The sequence below is a fragment of the Lutra lutra genome, chromosome 17 (genome assembly GCF_902655055.1).
Source record: "Lutra lutra chromosome 17, mLutLut1.2, whole genome shotgun sequence".
Classification (NCBI taxonomy): Eukaryota; Metazoa; Chordata; class Mammalia; order Carnivora; family Mustelidae; genus Lutra; species Lutra lutra.
In genome coordinates, this window is record NC_062294.1 from 4177060 (window position 1) to 4198194 (window position 21135).

A 21135-nucleotide genomic window follows, 5' to 3' on the forward strand; every position below is an offset into this window, starting at 1 on the left:
CGGGTCCTCCTCGCTGCCCGCGGCTCTGAACCGCTTCCTCCCCCTTTCCAGCCCGGCTTCCAGCTCCTCTCCAGCCTCTCCCGCAGGCACCCCGCCCCGCCCAGGCGCAGCTTCCGGCCCGCCGGCCCCGCCCTCGTCCACGCCGGCCCCGCCCCACGAGGTGCGCGGCCATTGGCCGACTCCTTTCTAGGCCTCGCCCCCTCAGCTTCCACCTCTGCTATTGGGGAAGACAGCTGCCCGTCAGCGCCGTCGCCTGGCAACGAGGGCGGGCTGCTCCGGGGGAAAAATCCATGCGGGCGGCCTGACTGGCAGGTTCCGGTGGGTGCTCGGGCGGTGGGCTGCGGTGACCTGGTTGGGGGGTGCTGTCCCGGCGGCGCGGGGCTAGCGGCCAACCCTGGGGAGGGGTCGGGGGAGATGGCACTGGACACGGGAGAGAACGGTGCCTGGAGTGGGCCGGGACCCTGCTCCTCTCTGGCTGCCCACTCCTCCAGGCCCCAGGGTGGGAGAGGTGGGGGGGTGGGCTCTCGGGGGACAGCTGCGACGGAGGGAGGGTCTCCTCGTGTGGTCAGTCGGGGCCCAGAATCATCCCGCATCTTCTACCTTTCGTGTGGTCGAGATCAGAGGGTCCCAGGGTTGTGGCCCGTTTTGGGGAGGGGAAGCGAGAGAGGCAGCATAGACGCGGGGATAACTGGAGCATCTGTGGGAGGGGACGTGGGGGCTTATACTGGACTGTGGGGGGCGTTGGGGGCGGTTTGTGTTGACCACCCTTTACTAGTCTTGTCCCAGGAGAGCGGACCTGGTGGCTGTCCTGGCGCAGAGGGGAGATAAACAAAAGCCACTCCCAGGCAGATGAGTCTGCGGGGCTCCCTGGAGGAAGGGAAGCCAGCCTGGGGCAGGAGCCGACCCGTCCGGCACCTTCCAGCCAGCGGGGACTCCACCGAAGCTGACCTTCTGCAGAAGGACTGCTGGGCTGGGATGTAAACAGGGCTTGAAGCCCCGATGTCCAGATGAGGTGGTTGGACTCTGCAGAAAGGGGGCCCTGAGGGCCAGGTGACCGCTGTCGGGATAGTGGCCCCTTGGAGACAGCAGTGGGATCTTGGCAGGCCAGAGGGGAGAGCACCCCAAGGACAGGAGCCACTTGGGGAGCCCAGCCGGAACGGCAGCTCCGTTCTGCAGGAAAACTCCTGGCTCTCCGCCAGCACTGAGGGGGTCCCTTGTTGCTGGGCAGGGATTCAAACTTGCCTTGCTTGGGCCCGTCTGTCTCCATCTCTGGACCCCAAAAAGCGGAATGAAATGCCCTGTGTTAACCTGATTGAATCTCTTCCACCTCACTCGGGGGTTGGCGATTTGCTCATTGTACTGAAAAGGCTTAGTAACATGGCCATAGTCCTCAAACCAGACGCTGTCAGAACTTGACCTCCGGGCTGCCCATCTTTGCCTCCACCATAATGGCAGCGCCCAGGGCCCCTCTGAGAGAGGCTGGCCCTTCAGTGCCCACCCTTGAGCTCTGCCTCACTGGCCTGCGTCTTGGAAAACCAGTTTGTCTCCTTCAGTCCTACTAATGTTCGGGGCCAGGTGGTTTGTTGTGGGGCCCGTTGTATGCAGAACAGGATACTTAGCCCCCTGCTTTCTACCCACCTGGCGACAGCGTCATAAGCAAGCCTTGTTGCCAGGTGGGCCCTGGCGGGTAGAACGACCCCCGGTGGAGAGCGTGATGTAAGGAGTCTTCAGTAACAGGGAGGTCCTTCCCCCTGAAAGAACTTGATAGACGTAAGCCTGAGGAAGGCTTGGCCAGCCTGGGGTTGTTGGATGTGCAACTTGCCAGGAGAACGGACTGTCTTACCTAAGGAGGTGCACCTGGGATGGTCCCAGGAGAAATCCGTTGTCAGGGACTGAAAAAGTTCAGGAAGTTGTATTTGGGGAGATGTAGGGGTGCATCAAAGGCCTTCATTTCTTCCCTAGAGTTGATTGGAGAGACTTCGGGCAGGATCACAGTGACCGAGGCTGGGATGCATAAAGGGCTGGTGGGGGGGTGTGGGGGACACCTGCTTCCGTTGCTGTTCCTTCATTATGCCCCGCAGACACCTGGACCAGTGGTACAGGGGGCAGCACCCATTCCCAGAGGCTGCTGTCCTCCCTACTTTCACTCCAGGTCTGTAGCTCCTGCCTGAGGCAGCTGCTCGCCCTTCCCCCTCCTGGGTTGCCAGTGTGTCCCGTTCCCAGGCATTTCCTGGTGTCTCTTCCTGGTGCTGCCCTGTACCCACCCCCTGCTGCTAGTCGGCACCTCCCTGTCCTCCACCTCCCTGTCCTGCTTCCTCAGCGGGAGGGCTGGTGGTGCTGGTCGTTTTCAGACAACACAGGAGGAACCTGTTTAGCGGGTCAGAGCGGGAGGCTGGGGTGGGCTGGGCAGGGGCAGACCAGGGGATCTTGCTCTGTAGCCTCTGGTTCCCCTCCCCGCACCAGACCTCGCCTCAGTGGTCAGGGTTTGCACCCCAGCCCCTTTGTGCACGTGGTCCCCACTGCCCAGGTGAGCCCCCTGCAGGAGCCTGAAGACCTGGCCGCAGTGTGTCCCTTGGGACATCTGTGACTCTTGACTCCTGAGTTCTCTCTTCCCTGACTCCGGATGTGCTTGTCCATCTCTCCCCACTGAACATCTTTCCTGCAGGCTGGCGCCCGCCTGAGGCCCCTCTGTGTCTGCCCGCTCTCTGTGATGGGGCCTGGCCCAGGGAAACTGAGTCACTGATGGAGGGAGTAGATGCAGAAGGGTCTGTGTGCTGGGGGAGGCACAACCTCTGGCCCCATAGTGGCACAGCCCCCAGGTGCACTCCTCCCTCCTCTGGGACATGGAGTGGCATTTAAATGTTGGTGACCTTTTAGCTCCAGGTGTCCCCCTTAAAGAGGCAGGCATCCCACTAGTAGGGTGATTCCTGGGTTTTGAACCAGGCGGAAGCTTTCTCCATATTGGGGGAATTGGGAGGCAAGGCAGTCAGATGGCGTCGCTGGTAAAGAGAGGCTGGAGGTGACATTGGCTGGACCTCCTGCCCTTGACACTGGCTTTCCCTGGTGGCTTCTGGGTTAGCAAATAGAATTGCACATGTGGAGTCCCTCCATGGCTTGGGCCATGGGTCGTGGGATGCGGGGATGAGGGCATCCAGGAACCCATCCCTGGGTAGGGGATGGGTCGTGGTGGTCGAGCGAGTGGCACTAAGCCAAGGGGCCCCTGAGTGCGGTAGGGGTTGGGAGTGAGTCCCGGTGGGGAAGTGCCTGGGCTCTCTCAGGCTCTGAGCCAGGCTGGCCTCCTGGAATTTGCACACGGAGGGCACCAGGCAGTGGGAGAAAGGGCTGGTGGACCTGACAGGCCAGCCCGGGTCACCACGGCACCTGCATGCCCCAGGTGGCTCAGGTGCTAGGCAGATGGTTGGGGGACACAGTCTCTTGGGACTTTCAGATTTGAGCAGGTGAGTCAGGCATGAACCTGGAGAGGTGAGTGAAGAGAGCGAGCAGAGATAGTGAGAAAGAGCCTGTGCGCCTCTCAGTTAAAGGCGACCGTCCGTTCTAGGAAAGTCAGGAACACCGGGTAGTCTTGGAACCCAAAGGCTGTGTAGGGTGGTGGTGTGCAGAGGTGGACAGTGAGGGCCCTCTGAGGCAGATGGGAGACTAGAGTCCGATGCTCCGAGTGGACCACCAGACTAGAGTCTGATGCTCCGAGTGGACCACATGCCTCTGTTGGACTCCAGCTCTGATGAGAAGCTGTGCTGACGTCTCCGTCCTTCCCACCCCAGGGGGGTGGCAAGACCTTCATCCCTTCCAGTCGTTTAGGTACGTCCCGGGCCTTCTCAGGTCCCAAACCTTAAGGTTTTCCTGAAGTGAAAAAGTTGATGATTTTTGGCAGGAAGCCCCTATCGGAGAATGAGATAGACTCACCTGGGTGCATTTTTATACATTTATCATTTTCAGGACTTCAGAATAGCAAGATGAGGGGCACAGGGAGGGTCTTGTGACAAGATTTTTGGCGACTTGATAAATGAATTCAGATTTTGAGAGAGTCTTGAATTTCCCTGGTCCTGGTGGGGAAGTGTCTCTCTGACTACTTCTGCCTAAAGTGGTCGTGATTCACGCAGAGCCGTGCTAGAACAAGGCAAAAGCAAGATCACCCCGCAGGCTCCCTGGGTCGGGGAGGGGATGGCTGACCCCCGACCCCTGCTGATAAACACGGACACAAGGGGCTCTTCCCAGTGATGGCTTCGCTCCCCTCTCTTCCTCCTGCATCTGCGGGGAAAGTGACGAACATAACCAGTCCCTGAGTTACAGCCGGTCCAGGCTGAACTCTCGTGTGCCCCAGCCCCACACCCAGCCCCCCATGCTTTTCCCCAGGTGCCCACGCTGCCTTGCACAGCGGCTTGGGAGGCGGCCTGAGCACACGTGCCCCTGTTGGCCTTCAGCAGGCGGGCATCCACGTCCTCTTTCGCGTGACTCCTCCGGGGCATGGCCTTGGGACGCTCAGTGTGGCTAGCACGGGCTCGCGGCTCGCGGTTCCTAGAACGTATCCCGTTCCCGGCTGCGTCAGTGATGCCAGTAGCTTCTCCCTTTGCTCTGCGCTCTTTGCTACCCTCCTCCTAGATCAGTGGGCGTTTACAAATCCTGCGATGGTGGCTCATCTCCCCTTTGAGTCCTGCACAGTCAGGTGTTTTCTTCGCAGTTGTTTGGGCTGTGCCCCTGGAGGGGACCAGGCACCAGCTGGCGCAGTCCCCTCCTTTTAGAGAAGAGGAGAGCCTCCTGCAGACTGGCCCTTGAGCCCAGGGCTGGAGGTTTTCCTTCTTGGCTCTCACACTGCTGGGAAACTTGAGGAGTGGAAGCATTAGATCAGGTGGCCCGTGAGTGACAGCCCCGAGCTGGGCTGTGTGAGCCCTGCTCTCCAGCTGCCTTTGCAAGTGCTCTAAGGTCCCTGTCCCAGTCCCCGCCTGCATTTTCTCCGCAGGACAGATGGGTCCCCTGCCAGGATGGCTGGAATCAAAAAAATGGAGAAGTAATAGAAGCATCAGGGAGGATATGGAGACATGGGGACCCTCGCGCTTTGCCGCTGGGAATGGAAAATGGAACACTGTTTGGTGGTTCCTTGTGAATTAAACATTGGGTCACCATATGACCCAGCGACTCGGTTCCTAGGTAGGTACCCCCACAGCCTGAAAGCCGGGACTTCGTAGCAGCACTACTGACAATACCCAGTAGGTAGAGCTGGCCCAGCTGTCCAACAGCAGATGAACGGGTACACCCAGCATGGTCTGGCATCTACCAGTGCTCAACCCTACGGGACTGAGTGTGGACGCTTGCGGCGGTGCGGCTGAGCCCTGAACCCCGGATGCTGCTGGAGAGAGGCCAGACCCACAAGACCACAGATTGTGTCATTCCGTGTATGCGGAATGTCGGGAACAGGGACGCCCGCAGACACGGCACATTGGCGGCCCTGGGGGCTAGGGGAGGGGTTGGGGAGGAATGGCTCATGGGCACGAGGTGTCCTTTGGGGGGCGACAAAAATACCTGGAACCTGGTGGAGGTAGTGGTTGCCTCACACTATGCGCCGAGTGCCAGTGAATTGTTCATTTTAAAGTGGTTAGTTTTATATTAAGTGAATCTCTCCAGGAGGAGGAGGAAGAAAAATGAGGGCTGCACCCTGTTTGCCCTCGGGGTACTGATCAACCAGATCTTGGGGGGCCTGGGCTGGCCTGCCTTGACCTGGTGGGAGGCTATTCCCTCCTGGGCTGGGGAAGAAGGTGCTTTTCTCTCCAGCAGTTTCATCGACGCCGGCTTCCAGGTGAAGTCTAGGGAGGGACAAGCTGCAGCACTTGGCCTTTTAAGAGATTTTTTCCTCTCTGGCTGTGCTTTTCTGTTTGATTCCCAGATCGGATGGCGCTCAACCCCTTTCTGTAATGGGGTCTGTGACAATGAACAAGACCCCCGGGCCTTTGGGTGCCCGTCTCTTGACTGTCCCTTGAAGGTCAGGGGCACCTTCTCAGCCCTTTGCTTGGGCTGCCTAGCCCAGTGGTCACCACGACCTCTGTCAGAGGGCGTGCTGATGCCCATTGCACACAGGAGGACGTGGAAGCATGGAAGCTTTGAGAGCCTGCCCCAGCCCTTGCAGCTGCTGGGGCCAGAGGCAGGGTCCCGGGAAGAGCTTGTCCAGTCCTGTGCTTGCTCCGTGGGTGGTATTTTCAAGGTGATTTTATTCAAGTACATGTGATCACCCAGCTTTACAGACTTTTTTCAAGTTAGGTTTTGTTTTTTCAAGATTTTATTTATTTGAGAGCAAGAGCATGAGCTGAGGGAGAGGCAGAAGCAGACGCCCTGCTGAGCAAGGAGCCTGATGCGGGACTCGATCCCATGACTTGATCCAAAACTAACGGAGACACCCTGGTGCCCCACAAGTTGGTTTTGAAAATAAGAGGAGTTCGAGGAACAAACAGACACTTCTACCTTTTAGGTACATGCATGTAGGAACCATGTTTCCAAGCAAGTCCAGACTGCGTGGCAGGCACGAGTGTGCTGGAGGAGACCAGGGGGGTCGGGGCCGGTTTTCCTGCCTGATTCACATCTACTCCATGACTTAGTTCTGATGAGTTTTATTTTATTTATTTTTATCTTTTAAAAGTTTGTATTTGTTTATTTGTCGGCTCACACAAGCAGGGGAGGGGCAGAGGGAGAAGGAGAAACAGGCTCCCCGCCGAGCAGAGAACCCGAGTCAGGACTCGATCCCAGGACCCTGGGATCATGACTGAGGCGAAGGCAGACACTTAACTGACTGAGCACCCCCAGGCGTCCCTAGATGAGTTTCAGCCGCTTTTTTGCACCTAAATCTATATTAATTGACCGTGTATACCTACTAACATGTATTCTCTACGAGCTCTCTAACTCGACCTCTAACTTGCTGTCTTCTGCAGAGAATTGAGCCGGACACGAGGAGGGATGGGGAACAGCAGAAGCCAGTCGGGGCCGAATTTTTGCTCCCAGTTTCTTCCTGAGGAGCAGGCGGAGATCGACAGACTGTTTGACGCTCTGTCGTCGGAGACACACGGCTCAGACACCTCGTCCCGATCCTTCTCCCTGAAGGCGCTGAAGGCAAGAGCCGTGGGGCAGCGAGGGTGGGGTCTCAGCAGGTGCCCCCAGTGTGGTCCCTGCCCACTGCGGCTCTCCCCGTGGTCTGACACGTGTTTGGCAACAACGCCAAGTGCGTTCTCTGTGGAAGGCGCTGGTCTGCCTTTTCCTCCTTGCAGGCTGCGGGATCTGTCGTCGTCGCTCTGCTCTGCCTCAGTAGTGTGGTGTTTGGGGGGGACACTTTTTTTTTTTAAGATTTTGTTTATTAGAAAGAGAGTGTGGCAGGGGAAGGAGCAGAGGGAGAAGCAGACTGCCTCTTGAGCGTGCTGCTGACGCCAGGCTCGATCCCAGGACCCTGAGATCATAAGCAAAGGCAGACGGTTACCTGACTGAGCCACCTGGGCGCCCCTTGGGGGACACTTCTAACTTGAGGTCAACCACGGGGCCAGCGCTGCATTCTGGCTCTTAAAGTTTTGTCCGCTGATTTCCCTCCGAGACCGAGCCACCCAGGTGTCCCTCCATGGGGTTTTGTTAACATCATGTTTGAATGCCCAGACTGAGCAAGACAGTGGCCAAGAGAGCCCTCCAGCTCACCTTCCTGGGCGATGAGGAGGGCTGCATCAGGGGAGGGCAGTCTCGTAGCCGCCTCTTCTGGAAAGTGCAGGGTGGGAGCTGGTGGGGGCCTTGGAGATCCCACAACATGCTCCCGTTCCAGACGAGGAAACTGCCCGGGGAGGTTATCCGGGTCACAGTTCTGTGGGGGGTGTATGCGGCGCTTGGGGGTGTACATGGACCTCTGCTAGACCCAGGCACCCCGGTCTGCTGGGTCACCCACAAAGCCGAAGCAGGCAGAACCCCAGGCCAGTTAACGGCATGAGTGCAGGGTTGGGTAGCAGCGTTCCCGTGTGTGTATCGTAGCACACGGGGAAAAGGTGATCAGAAGGCCCTGGTGACCGGGGAACGTTTCTTCCGGGGAAGCAGCAGAAGTTGCTTTTTTAAGAGAACCTGGAGACCACGGACAGAAGTAGGACTCCTCTTGAGATGTGAGCTCTGGAACCTGCCTTATGAGCTTGTGGATATCCGTGTTGTCCCAGACTGCCGACACAGGGAGCCATTGGAGAGAACCCGGTGTTCAGACCCTGCTCAAAGGAAGCTCGGGGTTCCGTTTGGGAATTGCGTTCTCTCCGTCTTTCCGTAATCCCTGGAGCAAATCGCATTGCATGTTGGAGTGGAACAGGAAAACGGTGTTTACAGAATGTTACTGGCAAGATGTTATTTAAGATTTAGTTTTAAAATTGGGGCGCCTGGGTGGCTCAGTCAGTTGAGCGTCTGACTCTTGCTTTCTGCTCAGGTCATGATCTCGGGTTGGTGAGATCGAGCCCCGCGTTGGGCTCCATGATCAGCACAGAGTTTGCTTGAGATTCTCCCTCTGCCTCTCTCCCATGCTCACTTCTCACTTGCACTCTCTTGGTAAAATAAGTTAAAAAAAAAAAAAAGAATTAGATTTAAAATATAAATAAAACTTAAGTAAAAATACATATTAAACACAAAGACTTTGGGTAAGAGGAGCTGGCTCCCTTATCTAGAGGAGAGCAGATCAGTTACGCACACAAGTACATTCCGTGGGTTAATAAATTCAGACATGCACGTGGCCACTGTAGTCTAGAATGAAGGTGTAAGCAGAGTGAAGAGCAGGCGGTGGTCAGGGGCAGGAACAATGTGACCAGTCTTGGGGGGACTGGAAAGTTTGGAGGACAGGATGAGAATAGACTCTGGAAGAGTCTGATGGCCAAGGTGAACCACAAGCCAGGACACATCAGGCATGTGCATTTTGGGGTGATGTGATTCTGTTGGGTGGGGGAGAGAGGATACATGTGGGGTTTAGGAAGGTTGAGTGCTGGTGGAAGCATCTGGAAGTGGCAGTGGTCGCTCTTGGTGCCTAGTCCTTTTCCTGTGATCCTACCATGTGTAGTTCGACCCTGTCCAGCCTTTTTTCCCACTTGTTCCCAACAGAAGCATGTTGGGGAAGCTCTTCCCCCGGAGATGGTCACCAGACTCCATGATGGCATGCGGAGGGTCGACCTGACGGGGAAGGCCAAGGGGCCCAGCGACAACGTCTCCCAGGAGCAGTTCACAGTGTCCATGTCCCGCCTATTGAAGGGAAACTCCGAGGAGAAGAGTCTTGTAATCCTGAAAATGATTTCTGCCACAGAAGGTCCTGTGAAAGCAAGAGAAGTCCAGAAGGTAGGTCATGAGGCCATTAGCAGCCATGCCAAGCAGCCTTGGCTGTCCTCAGGTGGGGACTTGGGACGGTGGTACAGCTGGTGGAGGCACATGGAGATGTCCCCCTCAGGGACTCTAGACCACATCACTGGTGAGGTCAGGACTTCCGGACAGAGGCCTTAGCGAAATAGAACTGGAACACCTACCCGGTAACATAATCTCTTCCCACGTTGTGGCCCATTGTAGTTGGCATTGAAGAGATAAAGTGCCCTTCCCTGTGTTGCTAGGATGTAGGCTGTGGGTCATGGCGGAAATGTGACGAATGGTAAAACCGTGGTCTTGCAGTTTACAGAGGATCTGGTTGGCTCTGTGGTGCATGTGCTCAGCTACAGACAGGAGCTGAGAGGCTGGACCCAGAAGAGAGGCCCAGATCCCCCTGCCAGGGTGCAGGCATTGGCCGCCCAGCTCTTCTCCGAGATGGACATTCCAGGCAAGTGCCATGCACACCCACCCACAGAGACCTTCACACGGAGACTGGTACCACACGGCCTCGGTCACTGTGGCCTTGCAGGGAAGTTTTGAAATGCATAAGTGTGAGTCGTCCAAGTTTTTTCTAGATTATCTTACTGGTTGGCCATGAAACATGCCTTGTGATAAATTTAAAAGGACTGAAATCATACAAAGTGTGATTCTTCGACCACAGTGGAAAGGAATTACAAATCAGTAATAAGAGGCATTTGGGAAAGTCCCAAACATGCAGAAATTAATGTAATGGTTCCTAGTATTCTTCATAATGGTTATTTTGCAGGATCAGTAGTGATGTCCCACTTTGATTTCTGATATTAGTCAGAAGGCTTAGGCTTAGGCTTTTTATTTATTTATTTTTTTTTAAAGCTTTTTTCTTTCTTTCTTTTTTTATTTTTTAACTATTTATTTATCAGAGAGAAAGAAAGCATAAGCAGGGGGAGCAGCAGGCAGAGGGAGAAGCAGGCTCCTTGCTGAGCAGGAAGCCTGATGTGGGGCCCAATCCCAGGACCCTGGGATCATGACTCAAGCTGAAGACAGACACTCAACCGACTGAGCCACCAGGTGTCCCAGTTTTTTATTTTCTTGATCAGTCTAGTTGAAGGTCTGTCCATTTTTGGTGGATGTTTTCACAGAGCCAGCTTTTTTTTTTTTTTTTTTTAAGATTTTATTTATTTATTTGACAGAGATCACAGGTAGGCAGAGAGGCAGGCAGAGAGAGAAGGGGAAGCAGGCTCCCTGCTGAGCAGAGAGCCCGATGCGGGGCTTGATCCTAGGACCCTGAGACCATGACCTGAGCAGAAGGCAGAGGCTTAACCCATGAGCCATCCAGGCACCCCTCCAATTTTTGATATAGTTGGTTTTTGTGTCTCTTACTATAATCTTCTCTACCCTAGTCTTGTCTTTCTCTTTGGTTGCTTCACATTTAGTCTGGTCTCCTTTCTCTAGTTTTCTGAGGTTGAGGGTTAGGTTATTGACTGGAGATCTCTCTTTTTCAATATAGGCATTTACGGCTATACATTTCCCTCTAAGTACTGCTTTAGCTGTGTCCCGTAAGTTTTGGTGTGTTGTGTGTATGTGTTCAACCCTCTTAGCCTTTTCTAACTTGTGATTCCTCCTTTGGTCTGTTGGTGACTTAGATGTGTGTTATTCGACTTCTACGTGTTCGTGAATTTCCCAAATCGGCTTCTTTTGTTGATTTATAATTTCTTTCCATTGTGGTTGAAGAACATGCCTTGTATGATTTTAGTCCTTTAAAATTTACTGAGGCATGCTTCATGCACTCCTGTATGATCTGTTCCAGAGAATGTTCCATGTGCAATTGAGGATAATGTGTATCTACTGTCATAGAGTGAGAAACCGTATACATTGGAATTTCCTTGGGATTTAAAAATAGCTGTGGTGAATCTCTGCAAAGTAGATTTATTTTTATAAAAGCATTATTTTATTATAAAGCTAGACTTTAAAAGGCGGTTTGAAAATGGTTCTGTTTCAAAATCAAGTGATGAATTTGGAACTTTGACAGGAGAATAACATAATATATGTAAAATATCAGGGGTCAGCCTTCCGGTATCCCCACCGTGTCCCCTCCATTCTCGGAGGGTAAGCCATAGAAAACACGACTGTGGGGTCAAGCATAATTCCTAGTTAATGACACCCATCCTTCCCAGATAAATTGGCAGTGGGGGTGTCTTGTAAGTTACCAGCCCCCGCCCTGACTTGCCTGGAGAGGGTCACAGTTCTAGGGCCTTTCAAAACAGCTGTGTTGGGTGGAAGCCTGTCGAAGAATGGTTTTTGGCCTGGCTCTCTCGGGTACACGTGCTGGGGGCTTCAGGACCGGGTGTAGGGGTGAGGCCTGACTCTCTCCTGGGCATCTCATGTGCGGCTCGCAATGGGAAGAAAAGATGGGCTGAGATCAGTGCAGGCACCAAGGCAAGCCATGTGTGAAAGGTCAAATATTCTAGTAGCCACGTGGAAAGAGTAAAAAGGAACAAGGGGAGTTAGTTCTAAGACATCCGAAGGATGCTTGAGCATCGGTGATCGATATAAAAAGTGACAGATCTTGAGTTGCTTTTTCACACGGGATCTTCGGAACCAGGTGTGCGTTTTTTTTTGTTTTTTTTTTTTTAAAGATTTTTTATTCATTTATTAGAGAGAGAGAGGGAGAGAGAGCGAGCACAGGCAGACAGAATGGCAGGCAGAGGCAGAGGGAGAAGCAGGCTCCCCGCCAAGCAAGGAGCCCGATGTGGGACTCGATCCCAGGATGCCGGGACCACGACCCGAGCCGAAGGCAGCTGCTCAACCAACTGAGCCACCCAGGCGTCCCCCAGGTGTGCATTTTATACTTAGTGCGACTCTGTTCGGACCAGCCACGCGTCAGGCGCTCAGAAGCCACGCGTGACTCCCACGTTGGGCTGCCCGGGTGTGGGGAGTGGATGTCTGGGGACGCGGTGGCCACACGGCTTGGGTCTGTCCCTTCCCAAGGTGGCGAGAAGCTTCCGGGGCCTCAGCAGCTGGACTGTGAGTGTGACCGAGCCATGATCGAGGCCTGGGTGTTCAGGGCCCCCCTCGTGGCCACGTTTCTGAGCGTGGTCGTCCACCGAGGCTTCCTCCTCCTGTGCTCCCCCCTCGACCTGGCCGCCCTCGTCCCCGAGCGTCACGTTGACCAGGAGAGGGTGTTCGAGAGCGTCCTGGACGTCCCGTCGGTCATCTACATCAACTCCCACCTGCGCCGCGAGCAGCGGCAACGTTGGCGGCTGCTCTTCTCGTCCGAGCTGCACGGACACAGCTTCGCCCAGCTGTGCGGCCGCGTCACCCGCCGGGGCCCCTGCGTGCTGCTGCTGGAGGACCACGCCGGCCAGGTGTTCGGCGGCTTTGCCTCCTGCTCCTGGGAGGTCAAGCCTCAGTTTCAAGGTGAGACGGGGTCCCCCACGGCGCCCGTGGCGGCTCGGTGCTCCTTGAGCGTTCGGTCTCGCGGCTGCTGCCTGGGGACGCCTGCGCCGCCTGAGGGCGTGAGTGTCCAGAGCCTTTCTTCGGCTCCTCCGCGGGCGTCTCTGGACACGGTGGGGAGGACAGGAGCAGGAGATGCTGCTTTACGTGGTCTAGGGATTGTGGCAGCAAAGAAAGGGACACAGGACAGGTATCCCCACCCTGGGTCTCAGGTGAGGAGGTGACACCATTATTAAACCACATGGGTCAAGGCCCCGGGGGAGGCAGGGCTGGGGTCACTTCTGCTCATCCTGTCTGGTGGATGGCTCTCGTCCCGGGCCCTCCCCATCCCTGGACGGCCCGTTCCCCGCCGGTGCATCTGTTCCACGGGGTCTGCCTTTCTCCTCCGCCCTGGTTTTCCAGTCTTGGGATTTTTGTTGGCAATTCGAGCTCCCCTTGCGTGGCTTTCAGTGCACTGGGGGAAAGTCTCTGGAGTAAATTCTTCCCCTTCCTTAAAACAATGTGCCCCGATCAACATTTTTCAAGGATCATTTATCTCCTGGGTCATGGGCTGTTCTCACACTTAAAGGTGCACCTGCCTTCCCAGGTCTGACTTCGCTGCGTGTGCCTTGACTTGTGGCCTTGGTGCCTGTGTCCCCGGTGGGTCCCCCCAGTGGCGCATTGGGGGACTTGCCCAGGGGCTCTGAGACCTGATGCAGTCCTGCCCTCACACCCAGGAGCCTGGAGGTTAATACCCTCCCTGTCCAGGTCCCTAGATGTGAGAGACTGATGCCACTTGCTCCTCGGGGATGGGGACCATGAGTGTGAATGGGAGGGTCCTGTGTCCACCTCCCACCTTCTCTTAGGCCATTCATGCCAGTGTTGCTCTTCTCGCCTCCTGACCGGCCCCTGGTTTCCATCTTGCCTCCAGTCCACTTGCCACATCCCAGCACATCTGACGTGGTGTCTTCTCTTGGGACCCTTGAATGCTGGCTGTAGGGGCACGTGTTGTATCTCCAGCCTCATGACTGGCGTGTATCCCCCCGTGTTCCGTCTCCCCAGACTTCCCGCAGGCTGGGCTCCGTCTCATTCTCAGACTGAGCACATGCTGCCCTTTCTCTCCGCCTGACCTGTTTGCATGACCAGCTCCTTGTTGGGACTCAGCCCCAGGAAGCCTTCCCAGAATGGGAGGGTCATGGGTGCCCGGTGTGTCCTGTCGTACTGTGCACTCTGCACACCTTCCCTCATGAGGCAAGGCTGTGCAGGCCGTGTCCCGGTGTAGAGTTGACAATGTGAGGGAGGTCGTCGTCGCGGCTGGGTGGGGGTTGGGAGTCGTGAGCGGAATCCCTGAGATCCTGTTGTTTCCAGGACTTAGTTTTCTCTGAGGTTGCGGACTATTCCAGATCTTTAATCCACGGGTTGCTACCGGCTTTTCCCCACTGTGTCAGGGATCCCAAGACCACCCACATGTCAGGGACTCTCTGGGAGAACCTGTGGGCCTCAGGGTATGGTCACCCTCATGGCTGTGATTAATTAGAGCGAGAGGACGTGGAGAGTGAGAGGACATGGAATGAGGTGGGCAGAGGGACAGGCGCTGGCTTCCGGAGCCCTCTCCTGGGGGTCCCACGGGATTCCCCAACAGTATCGTCCACCAGCAAGGACCGTTAGGGGCTCAGCACCCGGCGTTTTCCTGGGGGGCCGGTCACGAGAGTCCCCAAACCCCAGAGTCCCGGGAGGAAAGCGAAAGCAGGTGTTCTGTGCCAAGCACACTGTTTGCACGGGGCGCCCCTTAACATTTCTGGGAGTGGGGGACCCTCCCCAAATCCACGCTCCCGGACACCAGCCTGGGACCTTTCTGGGGGCCACTGTCTCAGCCCTGCCTTGTCCACGCACTTCTGCATCTCGCCTTCCTCGTCACAGGGTCTGGGGGGTGAACAGGGCATCCTCCCTGAGCCCCATTCAAGGCTTTGGGGGAACGACAGGCTGCTGTCTGCGCGGTGGGAGGCTCTCGTCCGCGTCTCCCAGCTCCTCTGGGATTAACTCCGGGTCGGCTCTGCTGGTCTTCGTGTTCTCCAGCAGCAGGAGCTCCGCGAGGGACAGTGGGCAAACACAGTTGGCAGGTGTTCCAACTTGAGTCCGCGCTGTCCTGGGACCCGAGGGCGGACGTCCAGCAGAGGGCGGCCTCGCATCACAGATGCAGGACCCTTCAGCGCCTTCCCACCCTGTCTGTCCTGGGAGCTGTCCCGACCTTGAGGTGATGCAGCAGCCCGGCTGTCCCTTGCCGGTCACCGTTTCTGCGGTTGGAAGACCCGTGGCTTTGGGCACAGCAGCAAGGGGCTTGCTTTCCCCGGGCCCCGGTTCCCCAGAATTGTGCGAAACGGTGCTGTGTGGGATCATCGATGCAAGCTTGTCCCCACTCTCGTCCCTTCCAGGGGACGACACGTGCTTCCTGTTCTCCATCTCGCCCCGCATGGCCGTGTACACGTCCACGGGTTACAACGACCACTACATGTACCTGAATCACGGGCAGCAGACCATCCCAAACGGACTGGTAAGGACTCGGGGAGCCGGGGCTGTCCCACCTCCATGATGTCCTTCCTTCGGGGGGCCAGTCCCGACATGCCTGGGCTGACGCTTTCCCCGTGAGCCGGGGAGCTGCGTGCCTGTGCTTACGGGCGTGGCCTATGGTCACTCCATTCTGCCTGGGCCTCAGTGCCGCGGCGAGTGACAGTTAGGACAGTCTGCCTGGGCCTCAGTGCCGCGGCGAGTGACAGCTAGGACAGTCTGCCTGGGCCTCAGTGCCGCGGCGAGTGACAGTTAGGACAGTCTGCCTGGGCCTCAGTGCCGCGGCGAGTGACAGCTAGGACAGTCTGCCTGGGCCTCAGTGCCGCGGCGAGTGACAGCTAGGACAGTTCTCGCCTGTGAGGTCGGGCCCTGCTGGGCGTGTCCATGACTTGTGTGCAAAGGGTGGATTCGGCCAGTTTTCCTGGGGTCACCTGGTTGGGCCATGGCCTTTGTGGCTGGAGGTGAGCTGGAGAGGGGCACACCCAGATCTGCGCTCCCGGGAGCCATCAGGAGCAGTCCCGGGGTGACTCATAAAACTGGGGCTCCCGTCGGGGTGAGTGTACCTCCCGTCTGTTCGTTCTGCAGCCCGGAGACTCAGCCCTGGGAAGAAGAGGATGAGGGTGCGGGCCAAGGGTGGAGCTGGGATGGGTGTCCCCACACTCTGTACCCCAAAGCAGTTCCCTAGTGCCTGCTTGGTTTGGCTGGGAAATGGGCCTCCTGCCAGCACCACAGCCGATTCCTTTCCTGTGCTGCGTAACCCAAAGCACCTTTTGGGAAAGCCCAGCTCTGTGCGTGCAGAGTGGAGGCTGGAGAGGGCTGGTCCAGCCTGTCTGGGTGGAAAGGGCCCCCGTGCTCTGCTCTTTCCTGGGCTCACCATGAGGGTCCTGGGGGGGCCCCCTGAGGACCCCAAACACCTCCCAGAAAGGACAGTTGGGTGGCCTCTGGAACAGCACCCAGTGGGTCCTCACGAATTGCCAGTAGTCAGCCCAAGGGAGAAGCAGCCCCAGAAGTCTGGCGGCTTCCACTGAGGCAGCTGTGCTTCCCGCCCCCCCCCCCCCACCCCAACAGGGCATGGGAGGACAACACAACTACTTTGGGCTGTGGGTCGACGTAGATTTCGGGAAAGGACACAGCAAGGCCAAGCCCAAGTGCACCACCTACAACAGCCCTCAGCTGTCGGCCCAGGAGAACTTCGGCTTTGAGAAGATGGAGGTGTGGGCCGTGGGGGACGCCTCAGGGTCGCAGCAGGTGAGCGGGGGCTACTGTCCAGCTCTCTCCAAGCTGCCCCTTTCACTGCTCCGTCTGGAGGTCGTTTATCCTCGGTCCCAGTGGCTGCTGCTGGACAGAGAGATGCTCGTGGGCGCGCAGCAGGGCCGGGAGTCCCGTCACGGTCCCTGGGGTTTTGTAGAGTGAACCCTCCTGGAGGCTGGGCCCTGCCCAAGGCTGGAAGCTGGGGGCCTTGTGGCGCGTCTTCAAGGTGAGGGAGGTCCGGGCTTCCTTCTCGTCCTGTGGTTCTGCAGTGAGCCGTCCTCGGGCCCTCTGCGCCCCGTGAGCTCCCAGTGATGGCATCCTGGGGTCGGAGCGCCGGAGCCCCCTCGGTGTTTTCAGAATGCTGATGGTGCTGTCGTGAGCTTACAGTCAGCAGGACGTCCGGGCTCGATGCTGGCTCTCAGGGAGATGCTCACATCCCTTCCTTTCCTCCCAAGGCCAAGAGCAACAAGAGCATCCTGGACGTGGACCCCGAGGCCCAGGCCTTGCTGGAAATCAGTGGGCGGAGCCGCCACAGCGAAGGGCTCCGGGACATCCCGGAGGCTGAATGAGGTTTCCCCGAGCTCGGGCCTTCCTGGGCGCCGGCCCTGGACAGAGGGTGGCCTGCGGGGCCCTCCCTGTCGCACGTGTTCAACACAGGGCCGCGCTGGCCACGCCCAGCTGGTCTGGGACGCGCTGAATCGGACTCAGTAAAATTCCTTCGGTGCCGCATGTGGATTGGTGGGTACGCTTCGCAGGAACCCTGGGTGTCCGTTGGCAGCTTAAGCTTTACAGTCTGTTTCTCGTCCCTGAAATCTGGAGACACGGACGCTTGAGACCTCCGCCCGAGTTCGCGTCTGCTGGGCACGCGCATTCCGGTCGTGCAGGGCAGGGCTCCGCCTGCCGGGGTCACCTGGCCCCCCCGCTCGAGCCACTGCAGTTGAAAACATGCCTCAATGTTCCCTTCCAGCTGGTAGAGGGCGGGGACATTGGGATGTGAGTCTCCGTGTGCCTTTTGGGGGCAGCTTCCTATGACCTAAAATTTGTGTATTTATCAAAAAGCATAAACAGCGAGAGAGCAGGTGTCCCCACAGGTGTTTGTAATAGGGTCCCCTCTCCCCCCACCTTTCTCAGCTGCTTTTAAATGAGTCTGTGCCACAGTCTACACGGGTTCCAGGCAGTTCCATTGCTAACTTAAATGGGGGGAATTCGGAAGCTCTGAGAGGTTCTCTGGCATGAATTAGTGGTGAGTAACGACCCTACTGGCCTGGGTTCCTGACCACCGCCTCAGTGTCACTGTCCAGCCCAGTGGCCCCCAAAGGGGTGATGGGTCATCTGACAGCAGGGACTCACTTGAAACGGACTTGAGTGATCCCCGCGAGCTGACTAGGACCCTGCCTGCCTCGAGAAGTCCCTCCTTCCGGGACGGAGCTGTGGGCTCGGCTCTGAGACCTACACCTGGTTCTTGGGTCTTTCCTGTCAACTCGAACTTTCTGGAGATGGGACGGATACGGGGCCTTTCACTCTAGAACCTGCCTGCTCAGAAGCCACAGTAAGCCAAGCTGTTCGCATCTGGCAGGTGTGGCCTTTTCTCCCGGGGGGCTCCCCAAGCTTTGCCCTTAGCAGTGCCCCCGACTGAGCAGAAGGCCTTGCAAATGAGCTTTTAAAAGAAAAATGCGTGTCCCGACTGCGCAGAGGGGCGGCGGCCTGACCTGGACATAGTCGTGATCGATTTTCCTCCTGAAAGGCCAGTTTTTCATAAGCTGCTCAGGTACATTGTGGGGTTTCCCTAGCTGGTGGGGTAGTAGATCGGGGAGAGGAGGCTCCTCGGATATCCTGACCATAAAACCAAAGAGTTAGGTCGGTCCTGCTCCTTCCATCTGTTCTGGAATTTCTTTTGATAAAAAAAGCAACTGAGTACCTCACTAATAACAGGTGTGTTGGTGTTTGTACCTCGAGCCCCGTAGTCTGGCTGTCAGGCTTGGATTTTGTTGGTGGACGCCCTGTGCCTTGGGTCTCTTGTCATCAGAGGGCAAGTGACAAGCGGGGACCCGTTCACCAGGAGGGCACGCTTACACAGGGCAAGGCAGGGTCCCAGCCCAGGCGCTCGGCCCCCTGGGGGTGTGGCCCTGCCAGTGGGCCTGTCTCACTGGGAGGATCTCCGCACACAAACCTGTTGAGGGTGTTGCCGCAGCGAGGGCCACCGGACCTGGGAAACCCCAGGCCTGGGACACACACGGAGCTGGTTTTACCAGCTTACAGGGTTCTTCCCTGCAACAGAAATAAGGATTCGGGACCAGTTTCTCTGTAAGTGAAGACCAGTCAGGGCCCCAGAAGGTGCTGGAAGGAAGAGGTAAAAGGATGGGGGTCCATGGTGTCAACATGGCTTCCGTGGCCGGGACCGTGGCTCTGCGGCCGGTCGTGGCTGTCGCGCCTCTCCTGGAGTGTGTCTAGATGTGATTTTAGTCGGGACGAATGAACTCTTAGGAGTTGAATTGTTGAATCAATGCTGACCGACGAGCAAACCTCTCGAGTTCAGGTTATGCTCCGGACGCCCCTCCGTGCCTGTAGGCCGTGTGTACCAACACCATGTTAGGACGGTTTTCGTGGGCCTGGCATTTCCTCTGAGTGACCATGTGGCTTCAGCTTTCAAACGCCACCTGGGTCCTGCCCTCCACCTGCTTCTCTGGGACGCGGGTTTTCTTTGGACCGATTTGCAAGAGTGCCTTTTCGAAGGAAGCATTTGTTCACTGAGTACTTTTTCCAGTTTGTTTGGCTTTATTTTTGTATGTGCAAATGACGCATTTGTCCCTCTGTTTACCAGCATTTCCTTGTAAGGCTTGAGATTTGTAGTTTGCTTAGAAAGCTTTTTTTCCCCCACTCTGGGATTTAAAAAAAAAAATCATGTTTTGTTCTGCTTCTCTGCTCTTCTCTCCTTCTAAATTTTTGACCCATTCAGGATGTAATTTAAATGTACCTCTGTCTTGCCCCCAAATGAATTCTAGTATCTTTTATATTTAATGGTATGTTTCTTTCCCACTGACTTAAAGTACTACTTTCTCGGGGCACCTGCGTGGCTCAGTGGGTTAAGCCTCTGCCTCTCGATTCTGGCTCAGGTCATGATCTCAGGGTCGTGAGATCAAGCCCCATGTCAGGCTCTTCACTGGGCGTGGACTCTGCTTGGGCTTCTCTCTCCTTCCCCCTCTGCCCCTTCCCCACCCCCTCCCCAAAGTAGGAGAAGGGAGGAAGGGGAGGGAGAGGAGGACCACTTTCTCATCCCCTGCATTTCTCTACGAACTCTGGTCTCTGCTTCATGCTTTAAGAACTGGAGTTTGATGATAAAAAGAAGAGCTGTTCCCCGCTGACGTCTCTGTTTTGGAAATTTCCTTCCTGTGCCTGCCTGTTTGCTTTCTTTGACCTTAGATAACCGTTCTAAAAAGTCAGGCTGCATTTCAGAGATGGCGCTCCATGGGGATCAGTGTAGGCAGAGCTGACACCCGGCACGAGTGGCTTCCTCCTGCCCCAAGGACGGAACATCTAAGTTTGCCGCCTAGATTTCGTTGTTGGTGCTGGCTTTGTCCGTGGATTTTTACCCCTGATGATTGATTGGACACAGGAAGGTTTTTAAATTTCTCTGCCTAGTTTTGTACCCAGCTACCTTGCTGAATTTTTTGGTCTGGGGGTTTTCAACCTGGGGTCTGCATCAGAATGTTCTAGAAGGTGTGCTAAAGGGCAAGGTGGTAGGGCTCCCTCCGACCCCAGCTGAGTTTCTGACTCGGTAGGGCTGGGGAGGGAGCGGAGAGTGGACATTTCTGATGACTCCCCAGGCTGGTTTTTGGCTCCCGAGATCCCTTCTTTTTCCCTCCAGCCTTCCTGACTTGTATACAATTAGTGAACCCACTTACTATGATTGTGTGGACCTGAAAATGAGGATAGTTTCCCTACTCTTGGAATTTCTAGATCTTTTCTTTCTCTGGGTTGACCAAATCAGCAAATACCTTCAGAATTTCAGTAGCGATGATGCCCCTTCCCACTCCTGACTTTAATGCAGATGCGTCTGGTTTCTTATCATGAAGCAGATGCTGGCTCTGCAGATAGATTTTTGTGTAAAGGATTCCTTTATTTGTATTTATGTTAAGAGTTTTATCCAGATGTTGAATTTTTTTTTTTTTTTTTAAGATTTTACTTATTTATTTGACAGAGATCACAAGGAGGCAGAGAGGCAGGCGGCAGTGGAGGCGGGGGCGGGAAGCAGGCCCGCCGCTGAGCAGAGAGCCGCTCGCGGGCCTCGATCCCAGGACCCTGAGGTCATGACGTGAGCCGAAGGCAGAGGCTTTAACTCACTGAGCCACCCAGGCGCCCTTATCTAGATGTTGAATTTTATAAAAAGTTTTTATTTTCTTTTTTACCACCACGATTGTCTGATTCAGAGTTTTTTTTTTTTTTCCGGACAGACAGAGATCACAAGTAGGCAGAGAGGCAGGCAGAGAGAGAGGAGGAAGCAGGCTCCCCGCAGAGCAGAGAGCCGGATGTGGGGCTCAATCCCAGGACCCTGGG

The 21135-nt window shown here is 56.1% G+C and overlaps 1 protein-coding gene across 6 annotated transcripts; it reads left to right on the plus strand.

The window, feature by feature from the left end:
• The first annotated feature begins 244 nt into the window (after window positions 1-244).
• On the plus strand, window positions 245-18506 carry MEAK7 (MTOR associated protein, eak-7 homolog). 6 transcript variants are annotated; one of them, XM_047711874.1, is made up of 9 exons: window positions 275-320; window positions 3786-3819; window positions 6936-7113; window positions 9103-9333; window positions 9658-9802; window positions 12322-12750; window positions 15198-15316; window positions 16399-16578; window positions 17037-18506. In XM_047711874.1, exons 3-9 carry the CDS (start codon window positions 6961-6963, stop codon window positions 17148-17150), a joined length of 1371 nt encoding a protein of 456 aa, XP_047567830.1. In that variant the 5' UTR covers window positions 275-320; window positions 3786-3819; window positions 6936-6960; the 3' UTR covers window positions 17151-18506. The 6 variants fall into 6 exon arrangements, with proteins under 6 accessions (XP_047567829.1, XP_047567827.1, XP_047567830.1 ...); XM_047711870.1 differs by lacking the exon at window positions 275-320 and adding an exon at window positions 2295-3654 and having other exon boundaries at window positions 3687-3819; XM_047711873.1 differs by lacking the exon at window positions 3786-3819 and having other exon boundaries at window positions 245-318.
• Window positions 18507-21135: the final 2629 nt, after the last annotated feature.